This window comes from Microtus pennsylvanicus, chromosome 6 (genome assembly GCF_037038515.1).
Source record: "Microtus pennsylvanicus isolate mMicPen1 chromosome 6, mMicPen1.hap1, whole genome shotgun sequence".
Taxonomy (NCBI): Eukaryota; Metazoa; Chordata; class Mammalia; order Rodentia; family Cricetidae; genus Microtus; species Microtus pennsylvanicus.
Genome location: NC_134584.1, coordinates 44,504,680 through 44,530,047, shown reverse-complemented (window position 1 = coordinate 44,530,047; position 25,368 = coordinate 44,504,680). Strand labels below are relative to the sequence as shown.

The window sequence follows — 25,368 nt, the reverse complement described above, 5'->3', positions numbered from 1 at the left end:
CATTTGGCCCGTTTCACTCAGCAATCTCCTCTGACACAGAGAAACCCAGTCCTTCTGGGAAATTTCAGCAGTTTGTGGTGACACCCAAGCATGGATGTCCTGTGTTGATACCTAACATGACTAGAACATGGATAGACACCAGAGACATGATTGGAGAATAATTACACGTTCCAGGATCTACCCCGAAGTGAAATAAGTGAGCCTCAAACATTGAACTTCCTTGCTGGAAAGAAGCTTGGAGACCTCTGGGTGCTGTGTTCACACAGTTCAGATCCCTGCTCCCATGAGATTGTGCCTACCTGAAGCTTCAGTTCCTAAATAGGAACAAAACTCACACATTTCCTAAGTGCACGCAGAACCAGATTGTATTCTGGAATCAGCACTTCCAACCCACACAGCACTGGGGCTCCTAGTGTCCAGACACACCTTCCCCAGGAAATCAGGAACTGAGTATGCTGACCCCCTCCACACATACAGATTCACAAGTAGGTGAACAAATAAATATCGTTGAAATCCTAACTCTAGTACTTAGGAATGTGACTTTATCTGAAAGTGGGCTCTTTGCAGATCTGATTAAGTAAGACGGTCATACTGGTATAAGGTACTCTCTTAATCCAAAGAGACTGCTAGCCTAATAAAGGAGAGGTCAGAGAGAAGTCCATGCTTCTGACAATGGAGGCTGACATCTGTGCAGTGTGTCTCTAGGCAACGAGATGCCAGCGAGGGTGAGCAAACTCCAGAGGGTCAGAGAGGCAAGAAGGGCCTGTAGTGTGGTTTCAGGACAAGCAGTCTTGCACCCAGCTGAATGGACCATGAGAGAGTGGTCAAAGCTGGCCATGAATTCACACTAACCCAGACTGGCCTCCAATTTACTGTGGTCCTCCTCATCACACCTCCATCCCTCAGCTCCACACACGCATGCAGTCAGGACTCAGACTTTACACAGTGAATCTGTCTGTGCAGCCCTGGTGTTCTCCCTCCACTTGCTGAGGCTCTTCCGGGACTAACATAGGCTGATCTTGGTCATCAAGTCTCCACGACTGGAAGTCTAGCACCATGCTTCCCATTGTTCTTCTTGTTCCTGTCACATGACCCCTCTCAGCCCCAACATACTCACACCTTCAGCCTGCCCTGCACTTTCTTATATGTTTCATGGACTGCTCCTTCCGACAAAACCCTTGGGGTCTCCCCTCATGTCACCTCTCCACCACTCTTCTCCACTAGTCACCCCACAAATCAGCCTGCCAGCTCTGCCTCCAGGAGATGGATCTGCCCACAGCATCTCTTAGAGGTCGGGTCACCAAGCCATTATGCATTTCTTGGCACGCTTGATATGTGTCCTTCCCATGACACCAAGTTCAGAGCAAAGCAGATTTCCCTGCTTTTGCTTGTCTCTGTATCCTAGGACTCAGCTTAGGGCCTGACGTAAACAGACACTCAGGAACACCGGTCTAGTAAAAGTTGGATGAATGAGGTTTTGATTCTTAGAACCACTTGGATAGGAAGCTATTACCCTCATTTTGTCAATGAGAAAGCTGAAACAACAGGAGGACGTTAAATGACATGAGTTGTAGGCAATTAGACTCACCACGTGTCTTAGTCCGCTGTGCACCATGAGGAAGGCAAGAGACGACACTTATGGATTCCAAAGACTTTAATACATCAGCACATAAGTGGGTCACTGATCAGTCAGGGCTGCAGGACAAGGACTCGGGAGCCTTGTTTCTCCTGACAGCCCCAAGCAGGGGTGGCAGCAAAATTTATTAGGGTTTCTGACAAAAGTGAGAAACACGTGTTGCCAAGTTACAGTTACAATTTTCACCAATCAGGAATCGAAGATTAGGGGCTTTCCTTGAGCGTTCCATCATTGTCAACCGACATACAATGCAAGCCTTTCAGTCCAACCAATCAGATTCATTTGTTCTTTCTATTGTTGGGAACAGCGGTAACATTTCTAGAGAACTAGAGATGCATGCGTGCCTAACGACTCTTTCTATGCTTTAGGGAGGAGGTGGGTCAGCCATTGGAAAGTTCTCAGCTCCCCTAGGGCTTCGGAACCTGAACATTGTTTCACCCTACAGATAAAATGGCAGTACTTAGGACAGGGTGCTTTTGCCTGCTCCCTTCAGGGTCTTTCTCCTAGAGGCACTAATGTGACTTGAAAGAATCCTGCTATGACCTAATCACCTCTCAACAGCCCCAACTCCTATTACTATCTCCATGGAGGTAAGAACTTCAACATATTAATATGTAAATGTCACAAAATAATCTGTGCCAAACTAAAGGCGATGGTGGGGAGAGGACAGGGGTGAGGACAGAGGTGAGGGCAGGACAGAGGGCAGGGCTGGTCCCCCTCAATGCTAACGGAGGGTAAGCAGATGAATCCTGTGGCGGCCTCCTTCCTAACATAGTAACTATGCTATCTCCATCAAGAAAAACCTAGCAGGGTGGTGTGCTCATTCATCCTCTAATTCCAGCAGTAGAGAGGCTAAGGTAGGAGGATTGCTAGCTCGAGACAAACCTGGGCTACCTATAGCAAGACCCTGTACTGGGGCTGGAGGTGTGAAGTTCTCTTACTCACATTGAGCAGTTGACCTGCATCGAAAGCATAAGAATACTAATAGAGTCTTAGTATTAATAACTTTTTACCTAATAATTGTTTCTAGTAAATCCTAAGAAAATTGAAAGTACATCAAAAATGTATGCATAGGGTGATTATCATAGTCAAATAGCCAAACAGAGAATTAATAAACATGACATACCCTTGTGATGAATTTTTATGTAGATGCCAAGTATTTTGAAGAATACTTAAGTGGCACAGGGAGTAGTTAACTGCAACATTCAGCTAATGAAAGGACCAAGCACAATAAAATGACACTAACGTGAGCCAGACCCATGATCACCAAGTGACAAAGAAAAATGGAAGAGAGGTAGTAAGACACTAGCTGGCTGTCTTCACCTATTAAAGCCAGAAGCACTTGTATTTCCTCCCACGGAACTCATTATAGTCACAAACTGCTTAACACGAGCACACCACCTTTTATAACTACAGAGAGGCCTGCTACAACACAAACAGGGGCTTGGATGCTTTCCTCTTTTTATACTATTTCCAAATTATTAAAGAAGCTTAATAATTTTGAGTAATTTTCAAATACTCATATTTATGTTAGGTGAGGATTTATATAATGGAAGACCATATAGAGACACTTGCTTCAGTCCCAACAGGCTAAGAGCTCAAACGTCATACTTCCTACTCTATCCAGAAGAGGTTGGCCAAATGACCCAATAACTGAGTTTGCCAGGCAGATGGTCTCCCTGCAATTGAGAGGTGAACCGATCTAGAGTCATAAACAAGATCTACTGACGAGAAGCAGAAATGCTGGATCCTTAGCCCTGTAGGTCACTGTAAGGGACACAATCTTGGTCTTAAGCAAGCTTCTTGCTTTTGCTGGCATCACCACTGGGAACCCTAGCAATTCCTAAAGGTAACCATCAGAGCCGAAGCCTTCCCGGCTATGTCAGTGGGAAGGGAGAGTGATCTCTGTGAACTGTACTCAGAGCTTTCTTGAGTGACTTCTGCTAGCTTTAGGATAGTACTAAACCCAAGAAGAAGAGAATTCACCTCATGCCAGCCCCTTCTTCCCTCTTGTCTCATGTTGGGGGGCAGAGGAGCTGGCCAAGAAGAAAGACATATGAAGAGCAGAGGCTATAAACTCAGACTGGCTAAGAATCCTGAGATTTAGTCAGAAGACAGAGAGACCTGAGTCCCCAATAGTCAGCAAGCAGGTGAGAGACCTACCTCCAGGCTGTGCCCCCGACCCCCATTCCCTATTGGACTCTGATCCCCCAAGACCCACTCTGCCGCCCAACCCCACACACCTGAACATTCTCCCCTGGCCAGCCCTCCCTAACAACCCTAGCAGACCACATAGACACAGACACAAACCACACCAGTTGGGAAAACAGCAGACTACATCAGGCACAGATGCAGACCACAACAGTTGGAAGAAAAGATGAGTAAACACTTGAGTAAGAATACTTTCAACACCAAAGACAAACATATAGGCATCCTCCTGAATATTAACCTTCATCAGGTGATGAAAGGAGACAGAGACAGAGACCCACATTGGAGCACCGGACTGAAATCTCAAGGTACAAATCAGGAGCAGAAGGAAAGAGAGCACTAGCAAGGAACTCAGGACCGCGAGGGGTGCACCCACACACTGAGACAATGGGGATGTTCTATTGGGAACTCACCAAGACCAGCTGGCCTGGGTCTGGAAAAGCATGGGATAAAACCGGACTTGCTGAACATAGCGGACAAGGAGGACTACTGGAGAACTCAAGAACAATGGCAATGGGTTTTTGATCCTACTGCACGTACTGGCTTTGGGGGAGCCTAGGCAGTTTGGATGCTCACCTTACTAGACCTGGATGGAGGTGGGTGGTCCTTGGACTTCCCACAGGGCAGGGAACCCTGATTGCTCTTCGAGCTGATGAGGGAGGGGGACTTGATCGGGGGAGGGGGAGGGAAATGGGAGGCGGTGGCGGGGAGGAGGCAGAAATCTTTAATAAATAAATTAATTAATTAAAAAAAATACATTCAACAACAACCAAAAGAGCAATATGGCACCACCAGAACCCAGTGATCTTACAGGAGCAAGACCTGAAAATTCCAAGGCAGCTGAAACACAAGAAAACCAAACTTAAAATTACTTTATGAAGATGATAGAGGTACTTAAAGAGAAAATTTAAAATTCCCTTAAGGAAGTCAAGGAAAAGAAAACAAAAAATTGGAAGAAATCAATAAATCCCTTAAAGAATGCCAAAAAAAAACAATTAAACAGGTGTAAGAAATGGTTCAAGACTTGAAAACTGAAATAAAAACAGTAAAGAAAACACAAACCGAGGGAATTCTAGAAAAGGAAAAAGTGAGGAAGCAGACAGGAACTACAGATGTGAGCATCACTAATAGAATACAAAAGATGTATTATCCTTTGCTTTACATCTAATATCTACTTATAGTGAGTACATACTATGTTTTTCTGTCTGAGTGGGTTACCTCACTCAGGATGTTGTTTTCTAGTTCCATCCATTTGCCTGCAAATTTCATGATGTTATTGTTCTTGTACACCTGAGTAATACTCCATTGTGTAAATGTACCATATTTTCTTTATCCATTCTTTGGTTGAGGGACATCTAGGTTGTTTCCAGGTTCTGGCTATTACAAATAATGTTGCTATGAATAGTTGAGCAAATGTCCTTGTGGTATGATTAGGCATCCTTTGGGCATATGCCCAAGAGTGGTATTGCTTGGTCTTGAGGTAGATTGATTCCCAGTTTTCTGAGAAACTGCCATACTGATTTCCAGAGTGATTGTACAAGTTTGCATTCCTTCCAGCAATGGAGGAGTGTTCCCCTTATTCTGCATCCTTTCCAACATAAGCTGTTATTGGTGTTTTGATCTTAGCCATTATGACTGGTGTAAGACAGTATCTCAGAGTCATTTTGATTTGCATTTCCCTGATGGCTAAGGATGCTGAGCAATTCCTTAGGGGTCTTTTGGCCATTTGCAATTCTTTTGTTGAAAATTCTGTTTAAATCTGTACCCCATGTCTAATGGGATTTTTTGGTATCTTGATATCTAGTTTCTTGAGTTCTTTATGTATATTGAGTTCTTTATGTATATTGAGTTCTTTATGTATATATTCTTTATATAGCCCTCTGCTATATGTGGGGTCAGTGAAGATCTTTTCCCATTCTGTAGGCTGCCATTTTGTCTTATTGACAATGTCCTTTGCCTTACAAAAGCTTTTTAGTTTCAGAAGGTCCCATTTATTAATTGTCAATCTCAGTGTTATCTACTACTGGTGTTATATTCAGGAAGTAGTCTTCTGTGCCAATACAGTCAAAGATACTTCCCACTTTCTCTTCTATAAGCTTCAGTGTAACTGGATTTATGGTGAGGTCTTTGATCCACTTGGACGTGAGTTTTGTGCAGGGTGATAGATGTGGATTTATTTGCATTTTTCTATATGCCTCTATTCAGTTATGCCAACACCATTTGTTGAAGATGTTTTCTTTTTTTTCATTGTATATTTAACTTCTTTGTCAAAAATCAGGTGTTCATAGGTGTGTGGATTTATGTCAGGATCTTCTATTAGATTTTGCATCCCTTTTAGGGCCTTCCTTGTTACCTAGCTTCTCTGGCCCTAAAAGGGATGCATGGATCTCCCTGGGGATAGGAAATAGATAAGATGTCCTGGGTAAAATGGGGGCGCAGAGGGATAGAGGAGAGGGGTCATGAGGGATCAGAATGGTTGAGTTGGGGGCAGGATGGAGGAGAATAATGAAAGAGATATCTTGATAGAGTATCTTGATAGAGGATGCCAGGGAAACTCCCAGGAACCTACAAGGATGACCCCAGGTAAGATTCCTAGCAATAGTGGAGATGGTGCCTGAAGTGGCCTTCCCCTGTAATCAGATTGGTGACTACCCTAATTGTCATCATAGAGCCTTCTTCCTCCAGTAACTTAAGGAAGCAGATGCGGAGATCCACAGCCAAGTGCTGGGTTGAGGTTCAGGAGTCCAGGTGAAGAGAGGGAGAAGGGATCATATGAGCTAAGGCGGGGGGGGGGGGAGTCAAGATCAAGATCATGGTGCTAGAAAACCACAGAGACAGCTGACTCAAGCTAGTGGGAGCTCACGGACTCTGGACAGACAGCTAGGGAGCTGGCATGGGACCCACCTAGGCCCTCTGCATCTGGGTGACAGTTGTGTAGCTTGGTTTTTTGTGGAGCCCCTAGCAATGGGACCAGGACCTATCTCTGACGCTTGAACTGGCTCTTTGGAACTTATTTCCCTAGCCTTGATGCAAGGGGAGGAGCTTGGTCCTGCCCCAATTTGATATGCCAGGCTTTGTTGACTGCCATGGGAGGCTTTACCCCTTCTGAATGGATATGGAGGAGGAGTGGATAGGGGGAGGGAACAGGAGGAGAAAGAGAGGGAATTGTGATTGGTATGTAAAATAAACAAACAAATAAATAAATAGACCTGCATTCCCCAGGCCTCACCATCACACCAAGAGTTCCATAGTGGAAAGAGTTGTCGCCCAAACAGGCTCTCTCAGGGGAGGTGATTTAAGGGAGACTACAGTCAAGAGGGGAAACAAAACAAGAACACTGAAGAATCCAAAGCCTCTGGCACTCGCTACCACAAATAATAAATACATCCCAAGTAATCCATCTAGCCATATTAACACAAATCCTCACACTACATGCCAACATATCTCAGTTCCTATTAACTAGTATAACCAATACCTGATATGAGAGGCAGGCACCTTTAGGGGCCCACTCTTCCACTCATGGGGGAGAGTGTCGCCATCCCCTAAAGAGTCTGCTGATACACTTTCAGAGTTGTTCTTTCCATTTCAACCAAAACTCTTTGGAGAAATTTAGAAGCGATAGCCAAGGTCGCCGCGTAACTCTTAGCATTTGAAGTCTGAAGTCCCTCCGTGTCTCTCCTTAGCTCCCCGGCTCCTGCAATCTCCATAAAAGGAATTCCAATGAGACGCAGAGATTGGAGTAGAAAATGGATAGAATTTATTAGAGTGGCCTGGAGGTCTCTCAAGGAGTGAGAGTGTACAACAGCCAAAGGGACCGTAAGCCTGATTTACATTTTAGGCAGGTATTATACTATTTCTTAAGCTTTCCTGAGACTTCTTTTTGCCCAGGTGACGGATGGGCCCATCTGGATTGACTCTTGCAGGAAGGAAAACGGTAAATTTTCATTCTTTATTGGAAATCTTCTTCCTATACATTAATCTCCTGGAACCAGGTTTGATTGCTATCAATTAATGATATCCCATCTCTTCCCAGGCCCAGAGCTAGGACTCAGAGCAATAATTAGGGACCTGCTGCTCCTGTTTTTGGTTTGACAAGCCTCTGATTATGAGAAGGCTCCAGAATAACGTCCTCTCCTCCAGCTGACAGCTAGCTACCTAACACAGGTTAATTATTTTAGCTACCTACTGGAAGTCTGACTCGCTGTAATGCTAAACCTACCATAGCCAGAAGCTTCTTATCCAAGAGCTTCACCTTTTGCCCTTGAGCCAAGCATGGTCACGTTTGCATCATTTTTTCTTTTTAAAAAAAGAGAGATCAGATCGCCTCTTGGATTTGCAAGCCATCCTTCCACAGGGGCCATGCTAATCTTTTCTGCATTGTTCCAACTTTAGCATATATGCTGCCAAGATGAGCACTCATCCTATTTCCAGTACCTACCTGGTTCTCTCCCTCGCCTTTTTTTTTTAAACTTATTGTTTGTGGGTGTTTTACCTGAATTCATGTCTGTGCACCATGTGCACAGGAGAAGGCATTAGATCCTCTATTACTGGAGTTACAGATGGTTGTGAGCCACCATGTGTCTTCTGGGAATAGTACTCAGTACTCCTAATTGCTAAGCTACTTCTCCAGCCCCCTGTCCCTTTAAACATGTGATCTCTGACCTTAAACTGAGTATGCTCAGTGATATGCCCACTCTTGCATGTATCCCAAATCCAATCAACCAACCAAACAACAACAACAACAAACCAAGTATACAAAATGAAATAAAAATTACAAGGCATACCACAAGGCAAACAAAAGAATAGTCAGGGCTAAACTGCACACACTATCTTAAAAAAAAAAAAATCCTCCAAATCCATGGCCCTGGTTAGACTCAGTGAATCACACAAGAAAACAATAGACATACATGAATGTGACAAAGAGATTGTGTGTAACAGTGAGATGGGACAGACTTGGGGCTGAGAGTGGTCAGTGTGCACTCTGTGTGCACAGGATGCACACACGTGAAACTGCCAAAGAGCAAATTTAACTTAAAGTGAGGAAAAATTAAAACATCAAAACTATCCTAAATCTAATCAACCAACCAACCAGCCAAACAACAACAACAACAAACCAAATATACAAAATGAAATAAAAATTACAAGGCATACCATAAGGCAATCAAAAGAACACTCAGGGCTGAATTGCTGGTTTCCTAGCTGCACAAACCCCTAGGTTCTTTCCCAGCACACATAAACTGGGCATGGTGATAAACACCTATAACCCCAGCATTTCTGGCGGCAGAAGGATCAGAGACTCAAGCACAGGTTATGTACAAGTTTGAGGGCAGCCTGGGTCTCAACAAAACAAAACAAACAAACAAAACAGATTTTAAAATAATCAATCCCAGGCTGGGTGTGGTGGCACACACCTTTAATCCCAGCACTCCTTAGTTCGAGGCCAGCCTTGTCTACAGAGATAGTTCGAGGTCCGGTTACAGAGATGGGGGGGGGGGGACTCAACCCCTAATGTATTACAGTAAATCGGTTTTGTTTTGTTTAATGTCCCAACTGCACACTGCCAGTAGCAGTAGCTTCTAGCACATGTAACAAAGTATTCTGTGCTCACTGGCTGGACAACGCTTAGATCTTGGCATCCTGCCCACAGCACCCTGCTGTAACAAACAAGAAGGCTGAAACAATGTGCTCCCGGGCTCAGCATGCTCTCTGGGCATCCTGCCTGCAGTATCCTGCCCACAGCATCTGCCTGGAGCACCCTGCCTGCAGCATCCTGCTGTAGCAAACACAAAGGATGAAAGAAAAGGCCATTTCATGGCTCGATGCCGCCGTCAGAGACATCACAAGGCACGTGCCTTTCAACCGGAAGAAGAAATAAGCCACATTGCCGTCCTTAACTCAACAGAGTTCATGGTTAGCGACTGCCTCCAGACCTGTCAATAGGCATCCCTTCCCTGGTTAGCTGTCAATACATTTCTGGGCTCAGTGGACACTTTCCTGAACTACAATTTCTCTGTCAATCAAAAGTGTTGTTCTTCTAGATTATTGCTTAAATTGCAGCATTCATGAAATGAGAAAGAAAAAAAAACCACCATGCCAGCTGAGAGCTTTGTGGAAATGACCTGCCCCCTTTGGAATGAAAAGTGGATCTGATTTCAGGTGAGAACTAAGGAGAAAAACCCCTAATGGCTCACTTGCAGCACCTCCATTACCCCCAACCTCCTCCCTAGCCTTTCTCGCTCTAACCCTTGCAATAATCCCCACCACCACCACCACCATACACACACACACACACACGGCAGTTCTAGTCCAAAGGTTTATTTTCTGCTTGGAAACTACCAGCCCGGTGGCAGATAGCTGGGGATGCTGTAAGCCAACCTGCACTCACAGCTACTCCAGCGGTTCTTTCTTTCAATTCCATTTTTGCCCCACTGGGAAATTAAATGGCATAAAAATCGATGCTCCGCTTTAAAGAAAAAGGGGCTGGATGACCAGATATCAATATATTCCCTTCTGGATTAGACCCTGCTTCAGAGCCTATCTGGCTAAAGAAATTTCGACAGGCCCAGAGGAGTGGAATGCAGGCATCAGCTGGAGCAAAGAGCGAAAGCTTTGTTTTGTTTCGGATCTGCTAATGAGTAACTCTCCGCTTCCTAGGGTAGGAACGATTTCAAGAGAAAATGTAAGCAGTGGCTCCCAGTTCTGATTTTGTCCAAGTGCTGCAGACCACAAGCCCCTCAGGCCCATAGAAGTGAAAACAGAAACTTAGCTTCAGATGAGCGGCACGGGACTGGGCAGAACCCAATATTAGTGGCACCCGAGCCCTGGGCTTTGGGAGATGGTTAGAACAGAGCGTGGTTTCTTCCTACAGGGGGAAAAAAACTATAAATTTTGTGGTGCTTGGGCTAGAACCCATGTCTTTGCAGATGAGACACAAGCACTTTACCACTAAGCTACACCCAGTCCAAGGGTAATTGCAAACTGTTCTTGAAGCAGCTGTCACTACCCTAAGACCAAGGCTCACAGTCTCATGTAAAGAAATGGCTACTGTCTCACTGATTTGCTAGCCCGGAATGCACTGTTTCTCTGACTGAAACAGAAGACAGTGTTCTGAGGTCTGGTGAGCTCCTGCTTGCTAAACACAACCCAAACGGGATGCTCACTAAGACACCCATGAAGGTGTCATTATAAACACCAAAAAGGGCATTTGGAAAGAGGCCAGCATTTGCCTTCATCTCCAGGAGGGTGTTGAGTTCTGGTTTTATTGTATCAAAACACCTTCACAGCAGAAACACAAGGTATGTGCTGTCTCATGTCTGTATCCATCTACCTCAAGACCCAGCAATGCCACTCTTGGGCATACACCCAAAGGGTGCTCCATCCTATCACAAGGACACTTGCTCAACCATGGTCATAGAGCTTTATTCATAGTAGCCAGAAACTGGAAACAACCTAGATGTCCCTCAACCAGAGAACGGATAAAGAAAAGGTGGTACATCTACACAATGGAGTATTACTCAGCTGTTAAAAACAATGACATCATGAAATTTGCTGGCAAATGGATGGGACTAGAAAAAGCCATCCTGAGTGAGGTAACCCACACCCAAACACAGGAGGTACTCACTCACAAGTGGACATTAGCTGTAAAATACAAGATAACCATGCTACAATCCACAGACCCAGACAAACTATATAACAAGGAGGGCTCAGGAGATCTCCCTGGGAAGGGGAAATAGAACAGATTTTGTGGAGGGACTGGGGTTGGGTGCGAATGAGAAGAGGAGGGTGAGGTGGGGGGTGGGATGGAGAGAGTACTGGGGGAGCAGACCAGAATTAGAGGACATTTGCGGGGTAGTGATGTGGAAACCTAGCTCAGCATCAGTTTTCAGGATTCTACCAAAGTGACGCTAGCAAGGACTCCTAGCAATGGAGAATTCAGAGCCTGAGCCAGCCATCTTCTGTAAAGAAGCAAGGTTTCCAGTGGTGGTACTGGGACACCAACCCAATCACAAAACCTTCAAATGATTGAGCAAAAATAAATTCTTAAGCTGGGCATGGTGGCGCACACCTGTAATTCAGCACTTGGGAAGTTGAAGCAGAAGGGCTGAGTTCAAAGCCAATCTGAACCGCACAGGGAGACCCGATCTAGAAAACAAGAGGAGGAACTGGGGAGATGACTCTGTTGGTTAAATACTCGCCATGCAAGCATGAGGACCTGAGTCTGGATCCCCAGCAGCACTGTAAAAACAGGTGTGGTCCCACACATTTGTAACCTCAGCACTGGGGTGTGGAGACAGGTAGTCAGGTCCCTGGAACTCCAGGGTCAGTGAGATACCCTGCCTCAAAAAATAAGGTAGACAGCAGCTGTGACATCCACCCAGCATCAACCTCCAGCTCCACATGTGTGTGTACGTACACACACACAAAACTCATGTCTGTGTTCATATATGTATGTATTTGTACTTGGTAATCTAATTAAAAGGTGTCCTGGGATTCATTGTGCTATTATTTTTTTAAATAAAGCTCCTGTATATTATTTTCCAAAGTTGGTGGAAATGAAAATAGTTTTCAATGTATTTTTATTTATTTGGAGGGAGGGGGCACAGGATGTGCATGGAGGTTAACTGACAGCTTGCTGGAGTTCTTCTACCATGTGGGTTTCAGAGACTGAATTTAGGTTGCCAGGCTTGGCAGGAAGTGCCTTTACCCACTGGGCCATCCTGCTGACCCCCTTTGTTCTTTATTACCCTTGTTTTACTTTCATTAGCTTCCATTAACTTGTCCATTTCTATTAGAGTAGATTTTAAAATCTTAGCGGACTACACACTCTGACGTTGAACTTTGTTTTAATTCACACAGTTGAGAATTGTGGGACTACAAAGAGACAGCATTTCAAAAACTGGTGGTTTTTTTGCATGTGACTAATTTGAAATGTCTGGGAGTGCAGAGTCAAGGGCTGCTCACTTCCAGTACGGGGCCAGGAACTTCCAAACAGCCTCACACACTGTGCAGTGCACGACCTGGCCTTAGCAGTTACCAACCAGCCTGGGACAGTCCTCATCCGCTAGCCTGCTGCTTCTAAATAAGCACTTCTGCCAGAGTCCACATTTTCTGGTCATGTTGGCCACTCTGCATTCCCACCAGACAGTGTAACACCTTAGAAGACTGCAGGCACTCACTATGACCTGACGATAACAAGATGGGTAGATTAAGACCTAAAACGAAACAAGTTTCAAGAGAGAATCACGGAAGTGCACTAGCACTTACTAATGTGGCTTACCTAGTATTACTCAGAAGAGAGGGAATAACGACCAATTTGAAGGGTACTGCTGGTCACATGGGCCTTGGCAGAGGGTTGGGAAAGGTCTCCAGGATATAAAATAAACTGAAAAGGAGTATGTGAGTGCAATAGAAATGACCATTCCTTCAAAAGCTATATATAGTACAATAGGAAGACTGGATCTATTGCTTCATCAAAATCTGTATGTTGCTACAATATGTCAATGGATAGAACCTTGTAAACCAATAATTACAGAAAACCTTAATTATGCATGAAAAACATGGTATATATGAATACTTTTTCAGAGCTTTTTATAAAAACTATTTTAATCCACAATTTTAAAAGTGAACCACATCCTTCTCCTCGGGAAGCTTTGAAATTAAGCTGCCTTGCGAAGCAGTTGCTCAGCCTTTTCTGTGCACTGTAACGCACTCCGTCCAGAATGAGAAGGCAGTCGCTTCCTACAGCTGGGGCTGGGGCTGGGGTGTTAGGGATTTCCGGTGACGTGGTTGGGAGTGCTTCAAATGAAAATAATTAAGTAAAAGAAAGATATTCTCATGTCCATCTTGTAACAGAGAAACAATGGCAAAGAAACATCACTGTCAAGGACCGCTTGGTCTTTCAATGAAGATTTGAAACCTGCAGTATTGGTACCATCTTTGGGTGGATGACTAGAACCATAGTGTAAGAGGAACCTTCTTTATAATCTACTGGGAAGTTTTAATGAACTGTTTTATGTTTTTGTTGTGGAGGCAAGAAAAACAGACAAATGAGTCAAAGATGAGGTATCTTTGGAAAATTTAATTGGACCATATTTTCTTTCTTTGCTGAAAACATCATATATCCGTAGACATGGGTTCCATAGCTTACAAAGGGTAGTGGTTCTCCCACAGTTACATACTGTACCCAAATCTCTATAGAAAGATACGACATTTCCAATCTTGCTCTTGAGTATTTCTTAAAAGATGCTCTAAAGTTTCCTCACAATGGCAAGTAATGCAAAGTAAGGCGTCAATTCTCTCCCTTACACATTTAGTGTAACAGGGACAGAAAGGAAGACTATGATGTCAGTGCTAGTACCCTGGGGATTGCTGCTGGGTCCTCTGAGGCGCACCCATGGCACAGAGGTGCTGACACACCCCTGCACTGAGGAACCTGAGATGGATAAATACTGAGCAGCCTGTCACAGTCAAGCATGACTGTCACAGCAGAAAGGGGACTTGGGATTGTCTGGTTCTTGGTGCTCACAGGGCTACTGGCCTTCCCATGCGGCAAAGGAACAGGGCCAGAGCATGACCAGAGGTCTCCCACTTGGCACTATAGTACGACAGGGTTACTTCAGTGGGCCTTCCATGTATGCACTAAAAGTAAAGTTACAAGTGCCTTTACCAATTCCTGTATCGGATTACGAGAATGAAAGTAAAACCATCTGATTTCTCCCCCAGATGAAAACAGCTCCCTTGTAAGATACTCTGGGTAGTGGGCATCTTGATTCCCTGGTGCACAAATTTAACTGTTTCATTTGCACAGCATTCTCAGTTTTCAAACTTGTTTCATTAGCTTAAAAAAAAAAACAGGATAAGGCAACCAAATTCAACTAATTTGGGTTGCAGAAAAAACATCTAGAACATCCACCTTCATCTTCTCAAGTGTTAAGAGCTCATGATTAAAAGGTAATCAACGAGTTTCTTCTCCTAACAGGAAGCAATGCAGCTACTGTCAATAAATGCACGTCTAGTAAACACAGGGCCCCTCATAAATATAAAATTAAATTCTTTTGAGGAATAGCTTTCTGACTTTAATATTTGGGATTTACACTTACTCTTTATATTTTATAGTAAAAATCTATGGTCTTGGTTTCTTTATATTCCTACACAAATGACTTCATCTCAGCAGGCTCTCACATACAGATGGCAGGTTGGGCTAGTCAGCTTATTTCAGAAGGGGATGGCGGCCACATGGCTCGTGTGCTCTTAGAATCCTTGCAAAAACTCCTGCAGCTGAGTGACAATCTCTGTGTCCACTGTTTCCATAAGGGACTGGAAGCCTTGCTCCCCCAGGATCTCCTGCTGGGCCTTGAGCTTCTCATAGATGAACTGCTGCAGCGACACTGTGTGCACAGGGTCCTTCAGGGCCAGCTGTGGGGCAGAGAAGCAGACAGTGTCAGAAAGACAAACACCCTACACGTGCCTCACTGTGGTCTTGTAACCTCTCCACGGCAGCAGAACTGCTGCCTTCTAAAAGCCCCCTGCAGACAGGGTTCTGGGGTCCTCCGAGTGTAAGTTGCTCTGATGTGCCAGTCCTCAAGAACGGAGAACTCATCTATCTACAGTGCTGGGCTCTAGTAAAAAGCATCCAACAAGGAAGAGAACCCACCAGTGGGTTTTGCTTTATCACCTTAGGACAATCAGAGATTAGAGTGCAACAGTTTGGCCATGCCCTCAGGAAGTAAGGAGATGCTATTTGCCCAAGTTTATATAAAACAACACCATTTAATCTGTGCCTGAGTTTTTAGGTTGGGAGGAGATCAACATTTGTTCCTCCCCAGCCCCACTACAGTAAACAAAAGAATTCAGCATGTGATTAGCATCTGCTGTGCCTGTAAGTTCATAGACACACGCACATATTAAGTTCTGAGTTCATAGACACACGCACATATAAGTTGTAAGTTCATAGACACACGCACATATAAGTTGTAAGTTCATAGACACACGCACATATAAGTTGTGAGTTCATAGACACACGCACATATAAGTTGTGAGTTCATAGACACACGCACATATAAGTTGTAAGTTCATAGACACACGCACATATAAGTTGTGAGTTCATAGACAAACGCACATAAGTTGTGAGTTCATAGACACATGCACATATAAGTTGTGAGTTCATAGACACACGCACATGTAAGTTGCATATTAGCACTCTTCTTCACCTTATATTATCACAACATTCTCTCTGAACACATGCAGAGATTTCTAAACTGATGCCACTTGTTTTTTTTTACCTATTATACACGTGTAAACACAATCACAGTATCAACAGTTTTATCTATAACCTTGCTGAATACTCCACCACAAACACTGTTTTGTGTACTGTGTAAGTAACCTTTTTTTACACGTCAGCTTCTTTTGTTTAAAACAGGTCTCAGGCAGTCAAGGCTAGCCTCAGACTAAGTATGTAGCTGAAGCTGGCCTTGAATTCCTGTGCCTACCTCCAAACACTGATATTGTAGGCCTGTGCCACTATGCTCAGAACTTCACCTTGTTTTCTTAGGATACCTATCCCATCCATTTTAGAAGAATCACTAGGGCATCAAAAATCTTGACTCCTGATATATACAACCAGTTTGTTTTCCCTACGATTTGTACCAATATAAAAGAAAAAACAGTTTTTAGTACTAACACTGCTGGCACTGATATTATTTAAATGACTTATAACTGTAATAACAAAACAATACAGTATTAGTATAAACTGAGCATTTATTCCAGCATTAGTGATCCTGAACATCTGCATGACTTTCAGAGTGCATGAATGTCTTTGCCCAGTGTAGATGAATTCCAGCCGTTTGAGTTGTATAAACAGATGATAAAATATGACTGAGGGATAAAAGATATAGGTGCCATGAAATTTAAACCAGGCCCCACATATTACCAAAGCCGAGTATATAACAAATCTAAGATAAGAAAGATGTCCATACTCATTTCCCTGCAAGAGAGATAGGAGAGGAACAGTGAGGACACCAAGGCCTCATTCCTGAGCTGAACAGGTCATTCTACAGCAGGCACAGAAGCCAAAGGTGAGCATCTGAAAACTGCTGTGGAATATTACTTTAACTCTGCAAAGATGTGGTACATTTGTTTAATTATGTAAAGGTGTGTTGTTGTTTCACCTTGCCTGCCTAATGTATCTGACTGGTCTAATACAAAGCAGTAGAGGATGGGCAGGGCTGGTGAGCAGAGAGAATAAAGAGGAGGAGGAATCTAAGTTGGAGAGGAACAGATGAGAGAGAAAGAGAAGGAGATGCCCTGGCCAGCCAGCCAGAAATGGAGGAAAAGTAGACATACAGAATGAAAGAAAGGTAAAACTCCCTGAGGCAAGATATAGATTAAGAGAAACATATTAAATTAAATTATAAGAGCTAGTTGGACAAGTATAAGACAAGACCAAGCATTCATAACTAATAATAAGTCTCTGTGACATGATTTGGGAGTTGGTTGGCAGTCCAAAGAAAGCCAGCTACAGAAAACATTTGCAATTTGGGGGCTGGAGAGATGGCTCAGCAGTTAAGAGCACTTGCTGAAGATCCAGGTTTGGTTCCAAGAACCAACATGGCTGCTCACCTTAATCTGAAATTCTAGCTCCACTAGGCATGCCTGTGGTACATATGCATTCATGCAGGCAAAACACTCTACACATAAATAAATCTAAAAACATCTTTAAATATTTGCTTTCTTAAGTAACATATGGCAATGATCAACATTATTTTAATTACAAAAACCTATTGGGATAGAGTATATTGACTTTACAGAAATATAATGCATTATTCATAATAAAACTGGCAGTTCTGAGCAAAAGCAGCTGAGCTTAGAAGTTATGCTCAAGACTCCCCAACTGTAATAGAGCCTGCAGTCATAAAAGTCTCCCCAACCAGTGAACAGTAGTTGTAAGAGAGCCTGCAGTCATAAAAGCCTCCCCAACTAGTGAACAGTAGTTGTAAGAGAGCCTGCAGTCATGAGAAGTATGAGACCTTAAAGTCACTGAGAGCATTTCAAAGAACTTAACTATTATCTTCATGCAAATGAAGATATCTGATGTTTTAAACACGCAGAGTGACAGGTTTTATTAAACCATTTTGATATATAATTTTTGATATTTTTCTCCCCTATCACCATGCTTGCTACCCTTACCATCTGACCACCTTTCAGCCCTTTTCTGACTCTGCCATGTCCTTTTTCAGCACCTCTTCCCCTCTCCGGTGCTTCCCCTTCTCGTTTCATGATTTATACCCAATCACCCACACCCCACATCAAAAGCCAGATCAGGGCTAACGAGATGACTCAGTGTACAGACACACTTGCTATGCAAGTCTGGCAACTTGAGTTTGACTCCTGGAACCCACATAAAGGTGGGAGGAGAGAGCCAACTTCCAAGAGTGCGTGTGAACACTGCACATGCACATTATACATACACATACAGTAACAATTAAAAATTTAAAAAGCTAGGATTCACACAGGAGAACATGATATTTGTCTTTCTGATTCCTATTTACCTTACTTAACAGAATAATTTCCAGTTCCATTTATTTTCTTGTGAATTTCATTTTATGGCTTAAAGTCCCATTGTATACGTATGCCACATTTTTATTATCATTCACTAACAGTCAGTCATCTAGACTATTTCCATTTCCTGACTATTGTAAATAGACCAGCAATGAATATGGATGCTAAGTACTTTGTGGTAGGACATGGAGTCCTCTGGGTGTGACAAAGTCAGAATGCCTACTCTGTTTATCAGGTGGTGAGTTCTTGAAGAAAATAGCTTTCTAAAGTTAATTAGCAAATTCTATACCTGTTGCTGGAGAAATACACTGCACAGATTGACCTACAGTTCTTCTTGCTAAGTACAGTCATGAACCCTAGGCATGACATAGCAAACAAATGTTAAGATGCCTTAAAGAGGTGCAGAGCAGGCTGCCAACAAAGTTCCAACTGGAAAAGGATGTGAATTCTGTGGCTTCATTCATGCCTCAGATGTTCCACAATCTGAGCTCAAGAAGTCAGCAACCTGGAAACACCAAACAGCACAGATAAAAAGACTAGCTTGTTTAAGTCAAAGGACCAAGACAAGACAAAAGAAGAAGAATCAATTTACTACACACAACAGTGTGACAGAAAAATTGTTACCTTACCTCACAGAAGCCAGGCTACACTAAGGAATCAACCCATTTATCCCAACACTGGGGTGAAGTGAGAAGGTTTCACAGAAAGCAGGGAGTGTTTCCTCTTATTTAACAAGGATTTGTTCAGGGCAAAGACCCACCTGGCAGTAGTGATGTAGCATCTCTAATTTTCTTAGCCAGAGAAGCTAAAATATTTGTGTTAAGACTCAATGTCATACCCACTGATCAAATCATCCACGTTTTAGCTCAGGAGGTAGAGCACTTGCCTAGTATTTTTGAGGCTCTAAGTGGCATACAACTGTAACCCTAACACTCAGGAGACAAGATGCTGAAAGGGTAAAGGTCATCCTTAATTGCATGTCTAGGATTCAGACTATAATGAGCTAGAGATCTTGTCTCAAAATAAATAAAAAGACCAAAGAGATGGCTCAGTGGTTAAGTGTGCTTTGCTGTCTGAGCATGAGGATCTGAGCTCAAATCCCCAGAATTCATGGAAAAATCTGGACATGGTGAGCACCTACAATCTAGTGCAAGAGGTAGGAGGGAGCTAGGAGTAGGGAAGGGCACAGAGAACGGAGAATCAGCTCCAGGCTCAGTGAGACGTCATCTCAGGGGAATAATGTGTAAAGTAAGAAAGGCACATGTGCCACCTTTCTCTGGGCCCTAAGCACACATGGACAAGCACACCCCACCCCATGCATAGGTGCACAGTCATGTTACAATATACAACACACAAAACAAATGTCCACATTTTAAATAGTCTAAAATAACAGCAACAGAACAATTCTACAGCAAATGCTTTTACTGGCTGAGTGATCAACTGGGTCCCTTTTAGACACAGAAATTATTGTTACTATTTCTTGATGTATTTGATGTATCTGGGATGTACTCTCTACTGCTTACCCACCCAGACACTGGTAAACCTACAGTGTCTCTTTTTCAGACTTGTTAGCATTTTTAAGAACTAGTATTTTTCCTGTTACTGTTGTTGCTGTTGTTACTGTACATGTGTGGTCTGTGTTCATGTGTGAGTATATGTGTGCATGTACATACGAGGGAAGAAGCTCATGTTGGATGTCTTCCCACATTACTTTCTGCAGCATGGTCTCTGTACCCAGAGCTCATTAATTCAGCTAGACCGGCTGGTCAATGGGCTCCAGGGATCCACCTGTCTCCTTTCTCCTCCTAAAAGTTTGATGTCCTTTTGATTTTTTCCCTCTTCAGAATTCCAAGAGTCTCCAAAGCACAGGTCAAGGTACACATATGAAAGGAACTTTTATGCAATTTGCTTCCTTTAACAAGTTTTTTTTTGTTGGTGTATTTTAGCAACACAAATAATTATTGGCTTACTATGATGTTAAACTCTCTTCATGGCTGATCCATTGGTTTTTTTGGAATCTTCTGGTTTATATGAAAAGTTCAATGACTTAACAACTTTAGTCCCATCTTAGTCAACACTTAAGCCTGTGGTCACTTGCATGCTCTCATTCTGTCACATGGACTAGAAATTTGGTGAGAGAGGCTGATCGCTCGTTACCAGTCACGTCCCCTTCCTGAAGAGACACTACTGTATTACCCAGCTGGAAGGTGAGCAGAATGACTCTGCCACTGCTCAGGTGGCTGCTTAACCACTCCTATTACACTTCTTCCCTATAGGAGAAAGTCATGTTGAAGCGCGTGTTTCCAGTTGTCTGGATACCTCTGCTGGAGAGTTCCATACCTAATGTCACACCACGTGCCTTTTTTATCTCAAAGATTTTTAAGGTTTCAGAATGCCGCTTTAAAATGAGGAAAAGGGAAGGCCATGGGCATGCCATGGCTCACTGTGGAGGTCAGAGGACAAGAGGTAATGTTGGTTCTCTACTTCTGTCCTCGCCGAGTCGTCTCAGCAGCCATCCATACGATCTTACATTGCTATCCATCTTGCTCACCCTTGACTGCACTTACTGCGGTGTCTACTCTACTGATGGTATCACAAGAAAATCAATTCTATCTACTCATTTTCTCCCTCCTAACTCATTTTAAAGCCTACTGATGTCTTTACTTCCTTCCATTGTCCTAAGGTTAGCTTTTCTTTGTTTCACGTTTTGAAGATTTGAACTCATTTATTTTCATTCTTTCTCATTTGATAATAAATGACTAGAGGCTATGAGTAATTGAGCTATGCCAACATGCTTTCATGTCTCATTGCTTTATGTCACCTGGCTCAAAAGTGCAAGTTGTCCTTTAAAAAACGGCTTGAAAACTTTATGTGACATGATAAACATTTTCTCAGCCTTTAATCTCATTGCTGCCAGACAATATAACCTATTACTACTACTTTGAGGAACTAAAGGTTTTCTTCAAGCTTTATCTTTGTAATATTTCATGAATACTGACATTTTCCTGGAGTGTGATTTTTTTTTATATAGAGTCATTAAATTAAGTTTATCCTGCTCTATCACCACGAACCCATGTGATCTTCGGGGTTCAGCTACACACATGCACCACAGCCGATCACAGGCTAGCCTGAGCATCAGTTCATTGAGAAAGCTGTGGGAATGAAGGGATTTCATAACAAGGAAAGGTAAGAAAACGGGATAAATTTCACACCAAAAAAATACGTTAGAAATATGGAAATATTTTAGGATCTTATAAAAAATGCTACCTTTTAAGATGTCCCCTTATGTTTAGCAAAGGTGTTTTTGTTTTTATGAGACAGTTTCATTCTGTAGCCCAGGCTGGCTGTGTTCCTCCTGTTTCAACATAAAACATGTTTACTATCACCCAATTTTAACAATAATTTCCAGCAACAAAGTTAGATGGAATAGCATCTCTCTACATTAAAATAAAAACCAATTTCATCATGTTAAATAAACTAATTAAATAATCAAGAGTAAATAAATTATTTAGTTTCCATTTACCATTTTTTCATAATGTTGTAGCAAATTAACTTACAAACCTAATTAATAATGGAAGATATTGTCTCTTGCCAGTTTACCATTTAAGTAGAATGACTATGTAATAAAATGGAATATTCAAAGATGTGTTATATGGATTGATGTTATTGAATTGGAAAACAAATCTGTTAGGTATTTAAGCATGACTATTTGGCAATAGCTTTGATCCTATCATTCCTCAGAAATATAACTAGCACCATGTTTGTCAATTCTGTAAGAAAATAGAGCATAAAACCAAAGATGCACCACAGTACACTGATCCTACTGCACAGGGATACCAGGCAGTGCAATCAACTGGAAGAGAAACACTGAAGGAAAGTTAGATTTCTATCTGTAGCCTATATGTTACCTTCGAAGTACTGAGTTCTCAGATTGTCCTTGATCCTGTTTCTGATCCAGAGTCTCACTGTATAGACCAAGCAGGCCTCTAAACTAAGATCTCCTTGCTTCACACTCAAGTGTTGAATGTAAGTGAAGGTGCACACCAACCCGCCCATCAGAATACCATTGGTGCCTGTCATAAGCTTATTAAGGGGATGAAGAAACTTGAACATTATAAGAACCATTCACAGGCAACACAGCTCCTTACAGCTCCGTGTTACTCCAATGACTCCAGGAAATGACATCATTCAGCAAATCACATGAGACTCTCAAGTCTCTTGATCAATATATTTTACAAGGCAAGCAATCAAGCAAAGAACTGAGAGGTACCAGGTGCTATGAATAGGAACTGCTGAATAAGGAGCTATAAAGGAAAAAAAGATTAGCCAGTCAGCGCTATTACAATGGAGGTCTCAGAATTGAACTCAGAACTGTGTGCTTGCCAGGCAAGTGCTTCTCCAAATAATAAAACATTAGTTTATAAAACTGCAGAATGTGACAGGGAAATTGGAGGAGTGAAAATTTTCCTTTCTGAACATCTGCTGACATAATAAGACTGTGGAAAACTGCTGCACTTTAGGACCTGACTTAACTCTGGGAAAGGAACACTAGTTCCATGACTATTTAGCATGTTTGTTGGAGTGCTCAAAATGATTTCCCATAATTTACGAGCTGTGTACTTACTTTACTAGACAGGTGGCACACAACACAAGTCCACAGCAATGCTTATACTACCAAATGATGTGAAAAACCAAAGCAGACTTAAAACAACAGCTTTAAAAATGTAAGCTACAATATTGTATGAGAGAAGAATAAAGAAAAAGAAAAACAACTTTTAAAAATATCAAATCTCAACTAAAAGGAAAAGAACCCTTTAAGCTACAATAGAAAAGAACACTACTTAGCATCTCAAAAAATATGCCTCACTATCCAACCTTCATCAGAGCAGTTTCTGAAAAATCACAGAGAACTGAGCATACCAAGATTTAACCCACATAAAAATGGAACCACCGGATAGCTATAATGCACTCAAGATTTAAAACTATAAATAAGTTTATACCAAATCCTCAGAGAGTCTTGCTTTTTGTTTAAGGATCAAGTTCATGTGAAATGAGACAGTTTCAAAGTCAGTTACCAAGCACTATTTGAAAGGGGCACACTGACTACCCAAGGCCAGTTTTCTAAACAAAGACTGCCAATATCCAGCTGTTTCAGTGACATGAAAATTCAGGATCCAAAAAAGTGCAGAATCTTTGTGAGTTTGAGGCCAGCCAGAGACACACAGTGAGACTGTGGCTTAAAACAAACACACTCAACCATTGAAAGTGGCTGTACTGCATAGCTGGAACTAAGGAATGTGAACTGTATGTGTTATGACGGAGGAGATATGAAAGAGTTAGAGGGAGGGAGGATGGGTTTTGCTTGTAGGAGGCCACTAGTTAGTTCCGTCACTGCCCAGACGTAAAATAATCACACAAAAACCATATTATTTGCAATACTGTTTGGCCGATAGCTTAAGTGTATTTCTGGCTAACTATTATATCCTAATATCTTAATATCTCTATTAATCTGTGTATTGTCAGGGGCTGTGGCTTACCAGTAAAGTTTCGGCATGTCTGTCTCTGGCTGCAGCTCCATGGCTTCTCTCTGACTCCACCTTTCTCCCAGCATTCAGTTTAGTTATCCCTGCCTACCTCTGTCCTGCCCTGCTATAGGCTCAAGCCAGCTTTCTTTATTCATTAATGGTAATCACAGCATACAGAGGGGAATCCCAAATCAGATGGGCAGGCGGAATACACAGAGAAAATAATTTCTGTGACTCGCATATGCATTGGAAGGAACAAGTATGTCAATAACTGAATGGTGAGCAATGGGGTGAGATCCTGGAGTTGGAAAATGCCAGGAAGCCCTCTCCTACTCTGGAGTATACATTGGCTACATACAATCTTGAATATTTTCTTGCGAATCTTTTCCTGCTCTGATTACAGAAACTAATAAAGTACTCTCTAAATAATGAAAGGAAGAAAAATAAAAGTAAACAGCTGAGTGTGGTAGGTTACACATAAACCTAGGACATGGGAAATGGAGGGAGGAGGATCATTCAAAGTCATTCTTGGATACACAGCAAATTTGGGCCAGTCTACTGGAAGATACCCTCCCTGTTTTTTTTAAGGGGGGGAGGCTGGGGATGTAGCTTGCACACCATGCATGGCACTCTGTATCCAATCAGCATCACACAAAATCAGGCATGGTTCATATCCATGTAATCCTAGCAGCCAGAACACAGACACAGGAGTTCATTATTTCAGTTATCCTTGGCCACACTTGCAGATTCAAGGTCAGCCTCAGCTACAAGAGGCTCTATTAGGAGGAAGAAAGAGAGCAGGGTAGGAGGAAACTTAAACCTCTTTTTTGGAACTGGGGAGTCAGTTCACTTGGTAAAGTGAATGCCTTGAAAGCAGGAAGCCCTGAGTTTGACCACTAGAGAGAAGCTGCTTAAAAAGTGGAGGTAGTCATGTGGAATGTGCATGTGGAGGCTGGAGGACAACCTCAAGTGTCAGCCTCAGGAACACCATTCACCTTTGAGACAGGGCTCTCATTGGTCAGGAGCTCACCTGTTATGCTGGACTAGCTGTCCTTAAGCCCCAGACCCTCCTGCCAGTCTTCCCAGCACTGGGGTTGAAAGGATGGCACAATGCCCAGCATTTTCACATGGGTTCTGGAGATAAACTTGGGTCTCAGTGCTTGCAATGTAAATGATTTGCTTACTGAGTCATTCTCATAGCCTCACAAACCACCTTTCCCCAGCAGCTGAGTTTTAGGACTAATTTAAAACACACAAAAGTTAAGATTCTTTTTGTTTTTGAGACAGGATTTAGCTTACATGCAGCTACATTACATTACAGGCTTGGCTCACACAGTTCCTGCCTTAAGTCTGCTGCTGGCTTATAGACCTACACCACAGACCTGGCAAGAATCCTGGTTATTTAAAGAAATTCCTAACAGCCTGCATTCTAATTTTCTAAAC

The 25,368-nt window shown here is 42.7% G+C and overlaps 1 protein-coding gene and 1 pseudogene across 11 annotated transcripts in view; both read right to left on the bottom strand.

Annotated features, from left to right (window-relative positions):
* Positions 1 to 8,146: 8,146 nt before the first annotated feature.
* On the bottom strand, positions 8,147 to 8,260 carry LOC142853187 (U6 spliceosomal RNA; annotated as a pseudogene).
* A 5,642-nt stretch (positions 8,261 to 13,902) lies between these two features.
* Ipo11 (importin 11) overlaps positions 13,903 to 25,368 on the bottom strand; it is a 159,543-nt gene continuing 148,077 nt past the window's right edge. For 10 of the 11 annotated variants that reach the window (XM_075976109.1, XM_075976114.1, XM_075976117.1 and 7 more), the window contains one exon: positions 13,903 to 15,259. In XM_075976109.1, coding sequence (XP_075832224.1) covers positions 15,095 to 15,259 — 165 coding nt within the window. In that variant the 3' untranslated portion in view covers positions 13,903 to 15,094. Of the gene's footprint in view, positions 15,260 to 21,673; positions 21,756 to 25,368 lie in introns of those variants that run through there. The other variant, XM_075976108.1, reaches the window with a different exon arrangement.